The 14,506-nt window shown below is 29.4% G+C and overlaps 2 protein-coding genes across 2 annotated transcripts in view; both read left to right on the plus strand.

Moving 5' to 3' along the window:
* The first annotated feature begins 11,083 nt into the window (after positions 1 to 11,083).
* On the plus strand, positions 11,084 to 13,238 carry LOC101493553 (uncharacterized). Its single transcript, XM_004505638.4, has 2 exons — positions 11,084 to 11,367; positions 11,593 to 13,238. Exons 1-2 carry the CDS (start codon positions 11,196 to 11,198, stop codon positions 12,882 to 12,884), a joined length of 1,464 nt encoding a protein of 487 aa, XP_004505695.1. The 5' UTR covers positions 11,084 to 11,195; the 3' UTR covers positions 12,885 to 13,238.
* Positions 13,239 to 13,896: 658 nt separating this feature from the next.
* The window catches only part of LOC101494201 (uncharacterized), a 23,419-nt gene continuing 22,809 nt past the window's right edge, over positions 13,897 to 14,506 (plus strand). Inside the window, exons 1-2 of the mRNA XM_004505640.4 lie at positions 13,897 to 14,156; positions 14,236 to 14,409. Of these exons, the coding sequence (XP_004505697.1) occupies positions 14,049 to 14,156; positions 14,236 to 14,409 (282 nt within the window). The 5' untranslated portion in view covers positions 13,897 to 14,048. The remainder of the gene's footprint in view (positions 14,157 to 14,235; positions 14,410 to 14,506) is intronic.

Below are 14,506 nucleotides of genomic sequence, written 5' to 3' on the forward strand. Positions count from 1 at the left end.
AAGAACGTTCTCTGTTTTATAACATAAACCAAGAACGTTCTCCGTTTTCTGTTTCATAACCAAGATCATTCTTGAGTTATTTTCTTAAGTTTTAACAGGAATTTTTAAAAGGCATATTTACAATTCAAACCCCCCTTTCTTGTAAATCGACATTGTTACTTCAAACACAACAAGTCTCATTTACTCAAAATCATACACACATGAGTTTAAATTCATTTTCCACGAAACATTCATCAATATTAATTGAGAACACGTCGAATACGAAGAACACAAATCAATACAATCCACCACTCAAACACAACAAGTCTCATTTACTCAAAATCATACACACATGAGTTTAAATTCATTTTCCACGAAACATTCATCAATATAACCAAAACCTAACTCTAAGATTTTACCCATAAAGCCTTAGATTCATTTTCCCCCAAATCAACACTCTAACCCTAACAAAATTCTTTTCCGCACAACCACAGATAAGTCCCTAAATGCAAACTAAAAGTTTGGAAGGAGCCCTTACCTTAACGTTAGCTTTAACGTGCGTTTCCGGTACCACGAGTAAATCCGGTAAAATCTCCGCTCGCGACGTCGCTTCCAAGTTGGTCCACTAGCACCGTAGTGTGGTGGTGAGCAACTTTCGCTTCTATCTCTTCGCGAAATGAAGCTTAGATCTAGATGAAACGGGGTGGTTTGTGTTTAACAGTTTTGAAATCCCTAACACCGTTTTTCTTCGTTTTCGAATCAAACAAGAAGAATGAAGTTGAGTAATCTTCTCTCTCACACTCACCAAACCTTGAGTTTCTAATCTTGAAGAAAAGGAACGAAAAAGAAAGCAAAACCAAGAAGAATAAGAAATGGGTTTCGCGTAGAGGCAGCAGAGGAAGAAGATGGAAATTATGGATTTTCTTTCTTTCCTTTTTCCTTTCTTTGTTTTTCCTCTCTTTCTATTTCTTTTCTTCCTTTTTCCTTCTTTCCTTTTTATATCTTTTTCTTTTCTTTCTATTTCGTTCTCTTTTCCCTCCACACAAACATATAAATATATATATATATTAATTATAATTAACAAATATCTCAAAATATCTAGATATTTGTTAAATTATCATTTCACCCGTAACGCATTAAATTCTCCGTAAAGGATTCATCGCACTTAATTTAATTTATTTATCGACAAGCAATTCTAATCGGCATTAAAATCTCTTTTTGATCATATAAACTCCAAAATATTATTAACTTTGGCTAAAAAGCCTCCGAGCCAAAATCCAAAATACACAAAAATACATAAAGTGTACTTTAAAATTATGGGTCTTACATTTACACTCTATTTCAAATGCCCTACTTTGAGAAACTATAATTACTCAAGGTTGAAGTAACAATGTCGATTTACAAGAAAGGGGGGTTTGAATTGTAAATATGCCTTTTAAAAATTCCTGTTAAAACTTAAGAAAATAACTTAAGAATGATCTTGGTTATGAAACAGAAAACGGAGAACGTTCTTGGTTTATGTTATAAACAGAGAACGTTCTTAAATTAGCAGAAAATCAGTTTCTATTTTATCTTAAATGATTAATGCAGTATAATAAATAAGGAGATAGGAAAAAGAATACCACACAAAGATTTATCCTGGTTCACCCAACGTGGGTTACGTCCAGTCCTCACACTGTGAGATTTTCCACTAAGTGTTTAAAATGAAGAGCCTTCTTAATCTTACAACACCTAGAATAGATCGACCTTGATCTATTTCTTTCTTAATTATTTTCCACCCAGAAAGCAATTACAACACCTATCTAACCTTGATAGGAAGCAATCTTAAACAAACTATAAAGAAACTCTTATAGTTTGAGTTTTTACAAATGATTGAATTTGACAAAATCTGATATTGCTCAACTCTTGTTTGAGAATAGATTCTTTACAGAGAATTTGATGACAATTTCGCAGCTGGTATGTGAGTTAGCAGCAGTAACAGTTTCGCGAATTGCAGAAAGTGATGTTGCCTCTGTTTTTGCTGAATTTCAAGCTTATGTGAGATTGTATATTGTTGGTTACTTAGCACTTGAATTTCATACTGAGAACTGGGATAATGACCTTCTATTTATAGGCTGTAGATGTACTTGAATGAAGGTACAAGAGCTGTTGGAGAAACTATGCTTTTTGACTGAACCATTATTTTTAGAATAAAAATAATCCTTCTTTGAAAATAGCTTTTTGACTTTTAATGGTCTAGCATTTAAAGCATCTCAGTCCTTTCTTTGACGTTTCTTCATTGATCTTGGATGGTACATTATCTGCCTTGAGTCTTGAGTGTAGCTAGAGAAGGTTGGAGAAGATTAGAAACGAATTGCAGACTGAAACAGAGAGAATGCAAAGCTGCTGTTGATGTGCAGAAAACGGAGAATGATTAACGTTCTTGGTTTTATTAGTTTGAACTTTCTTGAGCTTCAATAATCATTTTGGAGTTCCCGTTTTAAACGTTCTGTATTTCCTTTGTTCTTGTCTTGTCATATACCCAGTTTGATCAAGTTTTCTTGACATTTGAATTTTGGAATTCTTAAGCCGTCATGACTTTTGTCCATCTTTGAATCCTTTGATCTTTGTGATCAAGTATCCTTTTTTAGTCTGGATTATTCGTATTTGTTCCTTGCCGTGTACTTATTAGATATGAGAGATTTCCAGATCAAACTTTTTATCACATGGATAGAAAAGATTTGACCAACTTGTTGTGATGGATAATTTGGTGAAGCTGAAGATCATTCTCTGTTTCTGATGCAGAATGATCTTGTTGTTGTCTTTTCTTGTATTTGCTTGATTCTGCTCTTAATTAAATCCACTCAAGAACACAAGTTAAATTAACATAACATTTAGAATCATAATTAACATTCTTAATTAACCTTTGTTTATTCTCATCAAAACTTTAAAATAGAGAGTTTGTCTCAACAAAGGTGACACACCAATACTAAACAATATTATAACAACACACAAACTACTTAGCCTATTATGTTGTCTCCACATCAGTACTGTTCTTGAAGTAGAATTTGGGTAGACTTAATCGAAGATGTATTGTTTGGGTGTTTCCAGAGTAAATGAGCAACTTAGGGTTTTAATTTTATTATTTTGCTTATTTATATATATCATTGGTCTCAAAGTTTCTTGTAACTCCCCACTACCCATTTAGCGGGGAAGGATGTTGCTCCCTTGTTCCGCACATGTCTTCTATGACTTGACCAAGTAAAAAAATTGTGTTTGGTGCTATCTCTTCGTTAGTATTTGGATAATGGATCATTGTGCTCGAATATTGGGCCCATTGGTCTTTGTATGACATGTCGATATGTTGGTCAAATTATGACAATCCACAACCCCTCAAGCATCATGTCTTAAAAGTCGATAAGTTTAAGTTGGAGATGACGATCCACAACCTCTCAAACATGGAGTCTTAATAGCACGAGATGCTTAAATTGGACATAATGGTCTATAATTCCTCAAATTGAGTTCTCAAGGACAAGATGTATAAGATGATTATTATCATTGGGTTTTTCACAATTCAAACAACACTAAGAAAATCACTTAAATTTTGTCAATTATAATTGGTAATGAAACAAAGTATTGGAAGTTTTAATTCTCTGGGCTTCTAGCTTAGTTGGTGCTAGCATAATGTTTACTCTGGGTCAATAAACTTCTTCCCACCATTCCCGAAACTTAAAAAAAAAAAAAAAGGAATTGTTATATATTTTTTTCATTAACATGAAAGATATTTGTCTCGTAAATGTAATTCATAGTAAAATGCTATAGTAACATTGATAAGTTGAGACAGGAGTTTGAACCTACAATACTCTGTTTCTTCGTCTTTAATATGTGTGAGTTTCGTCACTAAATTCTTTAAAATAAAATAAAATATAAAAGAGAATTAGAAGTAAAAAGTTTTTTTTTATGAGTAAATGTTAGTATATTAGCTATGTTAATATTTTTCTCTTCACCAAAGTTTGAACTTCGATTTATTTACACTTATATCTTTGGATTCTTAACTCTAATAAATGAAATTACCAATTTATAATTATATTTTTATTTAGAATCATTTTTTGAGATCGTATTCTTGTAAATTTTCTCTTCTCATATTCTATAGGAACTGAATCATCTCATGTCACACGAGGATTCGATTAAATCTCCATCCCCATAGAAAATCAAAAAGTTTACAATAAGATAAAGGAGGGATGGGAGACTTAAAGCAAGATATTTGGAAAAAATTGAATGAACGCCCTCTCATATTGTTACCGTTCCGTCTAGGGTACTGTTGCATAGTAGATTTGTTCAAGTATTTATATATATATATATATATATATATATATATATTATAGTGATATTTATTATGTTTTTAATATAAAAAAACTCAATGTATATCAATGACAAAATAATAATATCTCACTAATACAATATACAGCACATTGTATAATTTGTTTATGTATATTCATGTGAAAAAATAAAGTTTATTTTATCTCAAAGTTGTGGAAAATTTTGTATATATATTATACGTTTTAATAAAAATAATACTTACAATGCATATTCAATACCCATAGCTAGGACAGGTACTACCATTTCCACCCTTATCTGAGAGGTGTCCTTTTACTACCATATAGACAACCTATACGGATAAATACAATTATTTTTGTCTTCTCTTTTAAAAAGTTGAGATTTAAAAACACAAGAACATGATGGAGAATAATTTTAGGAATAATTATGAAGAAAATTAACTAAATGATTTACATTTGAATTTAACTTATTTTAATGTAATATCTATGAATAATTACTTTTACTAAAATAGTATTTGACTATGTGTTTGAAACTAGGACCAAATGATTTTTGGAACAAGTTTTAAAATGATAAAATTATAGTTTCAATTTTTTATTTTACAAAATGAAAAAATCGTAATCAAATTTTGTAAATTTTATTTTACTACAATAATAAATAATAATTTTATTTATAATTTTATAGAATTAAATTAATTATATTTTTTATCTATTTAATTTTTTAAAACAAAAAATTAAAGTATAAAATTATTACATGATAGTCAAGACATTTCAACTATATTGAGAGTTCAAGACAATTACATATTATTTATACCACCTTAAAAATTTATTCAATAAGCAAAATAAAAAAGATACAAAGAAAAATTGAAGAGTTAGGTCAAAATCCAACATAAACGGACAAAAACATGAACAATATATGCTCTATAATTAAAAACATTACTAAAAAAGTTTCAAAGACTAATTTTTGTGAAATAAAAATAGTGGAAAGCAAACAAAATTTTAAACTTTTGAAAAATATAAACAAAAACGATAATCAAGTCATCATAATTTATGAAATATCATCCTACCAAACAAAATCATTACGTTGAAGATTTAGAGAAATAATTTTGTCTATATAACTATTACTTTCTTCAAAATATGATAAATAAAAAATGCATATATTAAATTTTTAGTTCTTCCATTAATTTTATTTATATTTTTAGGTGGTTAATTTAATTTAATTTAATGAAAATTCTTAAAATCTTATTTTCATTAAAATATTTGGTGCTTACAATAATGAAATGAAATTGAAGTTTATATAAAAAATGAAATTGAAATTCCAAATAAACTTTTAAAGACACGCACATGCATCAATAGCATCAAAGCAAATAATTGTCACACTCAAGTTTGCAATATATAGTTGGATGATGGATCTATAATTAGTGATCATTGCCGACCCTAATGTTCACCAGTATTTGCAGCCCCATGCTTAATTACCCATTTCTATTAAATGCTTATATTTAATACGTGCTACTTAGTAGGAGTGGGAGGACATAGGTTCACCCAAAAAACCTAGCCATTAACAAAATATAGGGCCTATGCTACCCCCAATAAATAAATAAACTTTAAACACTTCAGTGGCAATTAGGAAAATGTCACATTTTTTCTTTAATTAATTAACAGAACTCTCCCTCCTTCCTTTTGACTACTTGACCTTTATTTTATTGAGAAATTGACTCGATTTGACTTTTGTTTTAGTACCTTTCTTTGCATTGAAATATGGATATAATTGTAAAACCATTAGGCATGTATCTAAATCAATCTTATGAGAGATATAGATAGTTCACTACAATAATTGAAATGCATGTGTCAAAAATAAATAATTGAAATGCAAAACAGAAACCGCGGCAATTAAATACGAATAATGTGGAAAAGGTTTTCCCTAAAAGACTCAGGTAAGACTTTATAAGTTATAATGTTAAAATGAGTTTATGTCTTCACTTGTGGAACCTTTATGACTTCAGAAACATTCATGGACAAGTTAACTAAGAGAACCTTTAACAATTGAAACACACTGATGATTTAATTAGTTAATTTCAATTTTTTTTGTCGATAAAATTAATAATTATGTTAGTTTTTCATATTTGAATTTAAAATCTCCTTAAATATTTTTAGTAACCCTATAGTTAGCTCATCAATTAAGTTACATACGATAAATTTTTTTAATAAATAAATATTAATAAACTATTGGTTATGTTAGTTAGTTAAAAAGATATATCGGATGAGTATCAACTTTGAGAGAAAAAAAATACTTATGATTATAATATTTTTTAATATTTTAAACTTATATTGACAAAATTGTCTAAAATAACTGAGATGATTATTCATTGCAATGTAAAACAGTGAAGCTTCCCCCTTCTCAATAAACATAGTAAATATTAAGCTTAATTATTCGAGGGGTCTAGTATCGTCTAGCCCTTTATTATATATGAAGACAAAATTACACTTCTCTTTCTCATGGCAGATTTTGTCCATTGAATAAATATAATATATATTACATGTTAAACAATTGTAATACAATCATTTTGTAAGCATATACTGCTCTATCTATTTTTGACAAACGGTTTAATAAACTATATGTGTAATCAATAATTTTATCAAATTATATTTTTAAATATTAATATATTTATAGATGATAATTAAATGTAAATTTTATGAACACTTGGAGAAAAAAAACTTGTAACAAGTAAGATAAAAATAAATATTATAAATGTACATGTACAAGAACTAGACGATTACGTGTAAAATTGAGCATATAAAAATTTGTCTTTTACAAAAAAATAAGTAAAAATTAATTAAAAAAAAAAGTAGTTAAAATATTTTGTTTTGATAGAGTTGTTACTTTCATAAAATGTTTGCTTAAAATCAAAGAAAGAAAAAAAAGATATTTTCCCACGTAGTTCGTCGGTCAAATTAACGATTATCTTTTCAAAATTATAAGAAATATTTTTTTTCGTCTAATTAGACTTCTATGAATGCAATGAAAAAACTATCCCCTCCTATTTTTCTGTCCAGTCAGAAAGATATATAAGAAGACTCAAAAGAATTTTTATTTACCTTTAACCTAGTTTTGTTTATATTTCAAAACGGAGAGAGTGTTTGTTATATACATATATACACATTTTTATGATTTTTTATGTTTATTGTAATATATAGTTTTCTAATTGATAAAAAATATAATTTTTTATGCTTTTATTTGTCTAAGTACAATCATTTGTAACATTTAATGAGAAGATTTGAAATAATTTTGAGTTGTATATTAATTGAATTGTGTTTTCCATTTTTGTATTTTTATGATGAATTCTTTTGTTATTTATTCTCTTTTCATAGTCAAATTGCAAGCAAGGGTAGTCAATAAAGACACTTAAATGATAAAAAGATATGATATGATACACTTATGTTATTCTATTCTACGTTAATTTATTGTTTGAAACACCAATTATATATGATAGAGTAATCAAATTTTTTAAATATATTTTGTTTCAGTCTTATGTTAAATCCGGTTCCAACCATATAAAAGTTAATAAATATTTTTTTTTATTTTTTTTGTCATTTTTTACTCACATTTCTCTCTCCTTCTCCACTTTGTCGTCCCCTTCCTCTCCATCGTGCCGCCACTCTTGTGCTCTTCGCTATCGTCGCCCTTTTCTAAGTATTGTTTTTCTTGATTTTCTCTTTATTGCCCTAATTTTATTTGATTTTCTCTGATTTTAGGATTGTTTTCTGTCATTGATATTGGATTGATTTTATGATTGTTGAAGTTAAGTTGATTTCCTTTTTTCATATTTGCCATGATATTTTCTTTCTGATTTATTTTATTTTACAATAGGATAAAAGTTATGATTGTTTTGTGATGTTTGAGTTTTATGTTAATTATTTTTTTATATAACTACTAATAATAAACTTTGATTGATATTTAAACAAAATGGAGGGAGAATAATAATTATTTTCCTCATCCATCTATGTTCTTTGTTAAGATGTATTGATATTCTATTTTGCGTTGATGGATAATAATAATAATAATAATAATAATAATAATAATAATAATAATAATAATAATAATAGTGTTGATACTTATATATATATATATATGAATATAAATTCACAAGAACAAAATAATGTGATGCTATATCTAATGTTAGAGCAAATGTATTTAAAGATAGTTAGCCTTTGTTTAATAATTTTTATGATAATGAGTTATTCTTCAATGTAGTTTTATAAAATTATAGCATTCGAAATTGACTAATGAATAGAGAGTGATTAAGATGATAACTTTTAGAGAGTTTGGTCAATCAAGATGATGTCACATGTGTTAATCAACTTCACATGGATATTAGATCATTTCGACGATTGTGTGTTCTCTTGCGTCCCGAAGGTAGGTTGAAATAAGATAGAGTAGTAACTATTGAAGAACAAGTGGCTACGTTCTTACACATATTAGCTTATCATTTTAAAAACCGCGTTATTAAGTTCTTATTTAAACGATAAAGACAAATAGCTAGTAGGCATTTTAATTCAATATTGAATGAAGTTTTATGGTTACACGAAATTATTCTTAGAGCACCTGATTTTGTTTCAGAAGATTGTTTGGATGAAAGAACGACCAAGTGGAAATTCGATCAAAGAGAATAATTAAAGGAACACATATTATTGCTAATGGTATTTATGAGTCAGGAAAAACTTTTGAGAATTGACTTGAAAAAAGTTTAGGACGATTGGGTGAAGCTGCAAATCGTCTAAGTGTTGGTAAAAATGTGTTTGATGATTTCAGAAATATTATGAATGGGTTTAAGAAAATGCAACTAATAGAATAAAAATGTTTTGCTGCAAAAGACATAATGTTTACGTGTTTCACATCGCTTGCACATATTTTTGGATTGTGATGATATTGATTGTCTTGCATTTGTTAAATCGTTGATCTACTAGTTCTATTTTTGTACTTGATTTTACTTATCTAATTTTAGTGCAATTTACTTTTATCTGTTTATTTTGTATGATTTGTTGAAACATGTAAGACAACATAATATTCTTTATGATACTTTATTGCTACTACGTAGTCGATAATTTTAATTTTATACAATGTGTTAAATTTTTTAATGATTATGTTTTTTAATATTATATGTTTTTGGATTTTTAAATTTTCAAGTATATAAAATTACTTTATAGATTATTTATATTTTTTAGTATTTTTATTTATTTATAAAAAAAATATGTGAATGTTATTTTGAAACAAAAAAATTAAATAAATTATAAGAACAAACTTACCATTTTATCACAATATAAATCATATCATTTGGTTATGTATTGTGTTTCAAACATTGAATAAGATAAATCAATCTTATCAAGTTAAGCACATAATATGATAACTCTTTATCAAGTTCATATCTTATTTTGTGCTCCTTATCTTATGATATATCTATCATATCATGTCCATCAAATACGCCTTAAAATTACTATTCATAACTAATGGGATATAATTGGATAATTTTTTCAAACGCGTGTACCAAGGCAAACACAATACCATGCCAGAAGGGTGCTCATTGTCATCATAAATATATTAATTATTATCAACAAATACAATATTGAAATATAATGACTTATCACAACAGTACCATGCCAGAATGTTATATTGAAAAAAAATCTAATTTATTAGCCCTCTGACCTTTTCTTTTGTCTTTACGGTGATATAAGTAATCCACTTGGTCCATCACAACACAAGCGAATGACCCTTTCTTTATTTCATTATATTATTATTATCAGCGAACATAGGAAATATTATGATATATTCTAAAATGAAATAAGAATTGTGATTATATGTCTCAATTTCACAATTTTATAAATTATTGATTCTAAGTCGTATGTTGTAGTCATAAAAAATTTCATAGTTAAAAAGTCTAATATTTAAAAGTCCTTAAAATTTAATAGATTTTGTAGGGTCTATGAATCTACTTTTCATATTATTTTTTTAAATTTGATAATTTATTTCTAAACAAAATTTTTTGACAAAAATTTTAATTTGAAAAAAATAATTTTTTACTTTTCTTACAAAATTTTTTAAAAAATAATTATTTTATATTTTTTTGAGAAAAATAAATTTTAACAATAGATTTTTTAAAAGAGTTTTAAATTGTGAGGTTTTGATAACTTTAATTGTGGTATACTACTTGAAACTGAAATAAATAGATATAAATATTGTGGTACATTTGAAAATGAAATATGAAGAATATTGTGCGGTGGTGTTGTCTTTCTCGTATCCAAGGGCAGGAACATCATGATAATTATCATGATCTTCTGTAAAATTTATAAATATGCTCTTGTGAAATTAATAAAGAACAATGAAGTTGACTACTATTACATGTCAACCTTGGTGAAAAGCTCAAAGTTGATATAATTCTGATGAGTAAAATTTAATGATTCATTAATGTGAAAAATTGAAAAGTAGAAACGTTGCTATATTATTCCATTTTTTTGTCAAAAGTGTACATTTCAGTGATAGTACAATGTCAAAAGCATTTATTAGTACCATAAGTAGGTAGAGACAGATGTCAAAAGGATATAGTATAGTTAGTTGTGAAGTTTAAAACTATAATGCATTCAATGAAAGCAGTGTGATTTGTTAATAGTATAGATGACGAGTGAGTGCTGATTAATGTCTTTTTCTTAGTAGATGGTTATGGCCCTCTTGCACCATGTGAAGTTCTTAATTTCTATGTCGGTGAGCTTTGGAGATAATATCCAAGATTGTTTATATATTAGCCTATTAGGCACTTCTAATAGCATACACTCACATTTCATGATCAAACCAAAGAAGCTTAATAGCTTCTCCTGAGTTCTAATAAGTCTGTTTTGTAATTGTAATTCCCTATGCAGATTTTCAGTCTGCGCCAAAGAGCACTTGTGTGCTTTTGGCCTTTTGTTCTTTTTGTTTTACTAGGATTTTGTTATGGAGAACAACAAAGTACAATTGAGGTAGTTGGGCTTGGTGAATGTGCAGATTGCATACAGAACAATATTAAGACTAGCCAGGCTTTCTCAGGTACTTTGTCTCCTCTTATCTAGTACATGCACATAGTATAAAATTTTATTTTATCTGATAACTGTTATAAAAAAAAAGTCTCTAAAATATTAGACACATTTTTAACATATTACAATTCTTTACAATGTAAACACCATCTAAGCCTCTAAAGGGACTTTGAATCCAAAAATAAAAAATGTTTGTTTTAGTATATGACTAATATGTCTAACTAACATTCTTGTGCAGGGTTACGTGTAACAATAGACTGCAAGGCCTCAAATGGACATATCCAAACAAGAGGGGCCGGTGAGCTTGATAAAAATGGAAATTTCAAAGTATCACTTCCTAAAGACATAGTAAAAGAAGGTGAATTGAAAGAAGAATGTTATGCTCAGTTACATAGTGCATCAGCTGCACCATGTCCTACTCATGATGGCATTCAAAACACCAAAATTGTCATCAAGTCAAAATTTGATGACAAACATACCCTCAGTACTGCTAATGCTGGCAAACTCAAATTCTCATCAGCTACATGTACCTCAGCATTTTTTTGGAAACACCCTCTTTTTCCTAAGCTTCCTCATCCTCAATTACCTGACTTCCCACCATTTCCACCAAAAGTTTTCCACAAACATCCTCTTTTCCCTCATATTCCTATCTACAAGAAACCTCTCCCTCCTCCTGTGCCTGTCTATGTAAAACCTCTTCCCCCTCCTGTGCCTATCTATAAGCCTCCTGTATATGTAAAACCTCTCCCTCCTCCAGTGCCTATCTATAAGCCACCTGTTTACGTGAAACCTCACCCTCCTCTTGTGCCTGTTTATAAACCACCTGTATACGTGAAACCTCACCCTCCTCCTGTGCCTGTCTATAAACCACCTGTATATGTGAAACCTCACCCTCCTCCTGTGCCTGTCTATAAGCCTCCTATTATTCCAGTTACTAAACCGCTTCCACCACCGGTTCCGTTCAAGAAACCATGTCCACCAAAGATTGAGCATCCAATTCTACCACCTGTTCCAATATATAAACCTCCAATAGTTCCAAAGCCACCGGTGGTTCCGATCGTCAAGCCACTTCCTCCTCCAGTTCCAATTTACAAACCACCAGTTGTCACTAAACCTTTTCCTCCATTCAAGAAACCACCATGTCCACCAAAGATTGAGCATCCAATTCTACCACCTGTTCCAATATATAAACCTCCAGTAGTTCCAAAACCACCGGTGGTTCCGATCGTCAAGCCACTTCCTCCTCCAGTTCCAATTTACAAACCACCAGTTGTCACTAAACCCTTTCCTCCATTCAAGAAACCACCATGTCCACCTCTTCCCAAGCTCCCTCCAAAGCCATTTTTCCATCACCCCAAGTTTGGAAAATGGCCTCCAAAGCCTTTTTTCCATCACCCCAAGTTTGGAAAATGGCCACCAATCTCTCCAAAGAACTTCTTCCATCATCCAAAGTTAGGAAATTGGCATCCTAAAAGCTTCTTCCATCACCCTAAGTTTGGGAAATGGCCACCATTAACTCCTCATAATTAGTCTCTTTGTTGGTTTTACAAAATATTCATGGTTTTTGTCTTCTTTGTTTCTCTAATTACTACCACAATCAATTTGCAAATAAAGCCTTCAAGTCAGGCATAAAGCATATGAACAGAAGAGCATCAAGCCATGATGGAGAAAACCAAAAATAGCATGATGTTGTTTGAAGTTTGATGAAGCTGCCGAATGTATTCAATTGTTGTTCTTGAGTGAAGATCACCGGAATTATTATTCTTTTAAAATTACTTTCATGTGTATATATATACATGTGTTGTGTGTTAGTATTTTGTGATGATATTGCATTTTCCCACTTTCTATCTTGGGTTATTAATAAAATTCCCACTTTATCTCCAAGTATAAACCATTAGCATCGTTAATCACTTACAATAATGACCACGATTTTTACTTATACAAAATGTGAGCATATATTAACGAAATCAACTTATTTATTTTAAAATAAGATTCAAATAATAAGGTGAGAACAAATAAAAAATATGGTGGATAACATAAAAACTTGATGCTCTTGCAATGTTATGAGCAATAAAGTTGACTCACCTCCTAATAAAATTTATACTAAAGGTTCGATAATGTGCAAGATGTGATCTACACAGATAGTAAGCTAGTGTCTCTCAAATCTGCTTATTACTATTCTAGTTCCTTAACTTTCTTATATATATAGTATAATGGTGTCTTATTTTTTAATTAATGAAATATGATTGTAAAAAAAATGAATGCTATATTAAAATAGTTATAACTCCAAATTTGGAAAATATATTTTCCTCAATTCAACGTGTAACAAAAAATTGAGTACGAAAATATAACTAGAAAATTTAGAAACTCCAATTTATACGGTCGAATTTTTACATATTCGTAAAGTCAAATATTAATAGTTGTTCAATTAAAATAAAATAATATAATTCAAATTAAATATTTTAAAATATAAATTAAAAAAAATAAAAATTTATTTGAAATATTGTCCGTTTAATTTCAATCGGACGATCACGTAATCCAAATACGTGCAAGGACATCAGAGTCACACAGCGTGAGAAAGCGCGAAAAAGAGAAGAATCAAATAAAAAAGATTAAACTAAACCCTTCAATTTTCTGGGTTTTTGCATTGCTAGGGTTTTACCTCGATCACTCTTCTCGTTCTCTCCTCCAACAATGTCCGATACTAGCTCCATAGACGCCTCTCTCTGGTGGGACTCATTCACTCTCCTCTTCACTGACCTTGAAAATTCCTCTCTCTCTTCAGATCTCCCACTGAATTTGGTACACTTCAACTCGTTTCTCTGTGTCTTCACTTGCTTCTCAATTTGTGCATTTAAACGAATTCTTTTGCTCTTTTTAGGTGAATAAGTTGAAGGACAATCATGCCTGGTTCGTGGATACACTTTCCCGCTTCAAATTGCCCAATCATAAATCCAAGGAAGCTTTGAATTCAAAGAAACTCAAAATTGGATCTCAACAGCTTACTATTCAACCTCACTTCAAAGATAAAGCTCTGCAAATTAGCTCATGCTTGGTTAGTTGCTTCTTCCTTTGTTTTTGTGGACATTGTAGCCCTTAATGATCATTACTGTTTTATCAATTTTGTCGTTATCATTACGTTTGGGGTTCAG

Source organism: Cicer arietinum, chromosome 6 (assembly GCF_000331145.2).
Source record: "Cicer arietinum cultivar CDC Frontier isolate Library 1 chromosome 6, Cicar.CDCFrontier_v2.0, whole genome shotgun sequence".
Taxonomy (NCBI): domain Eukaryota; kingdom Viridiplantae; phylum Streptophyta; class Magnoliopsida; order Fabales; family Fabaceae; genus Cicer; species Cicer arietinum.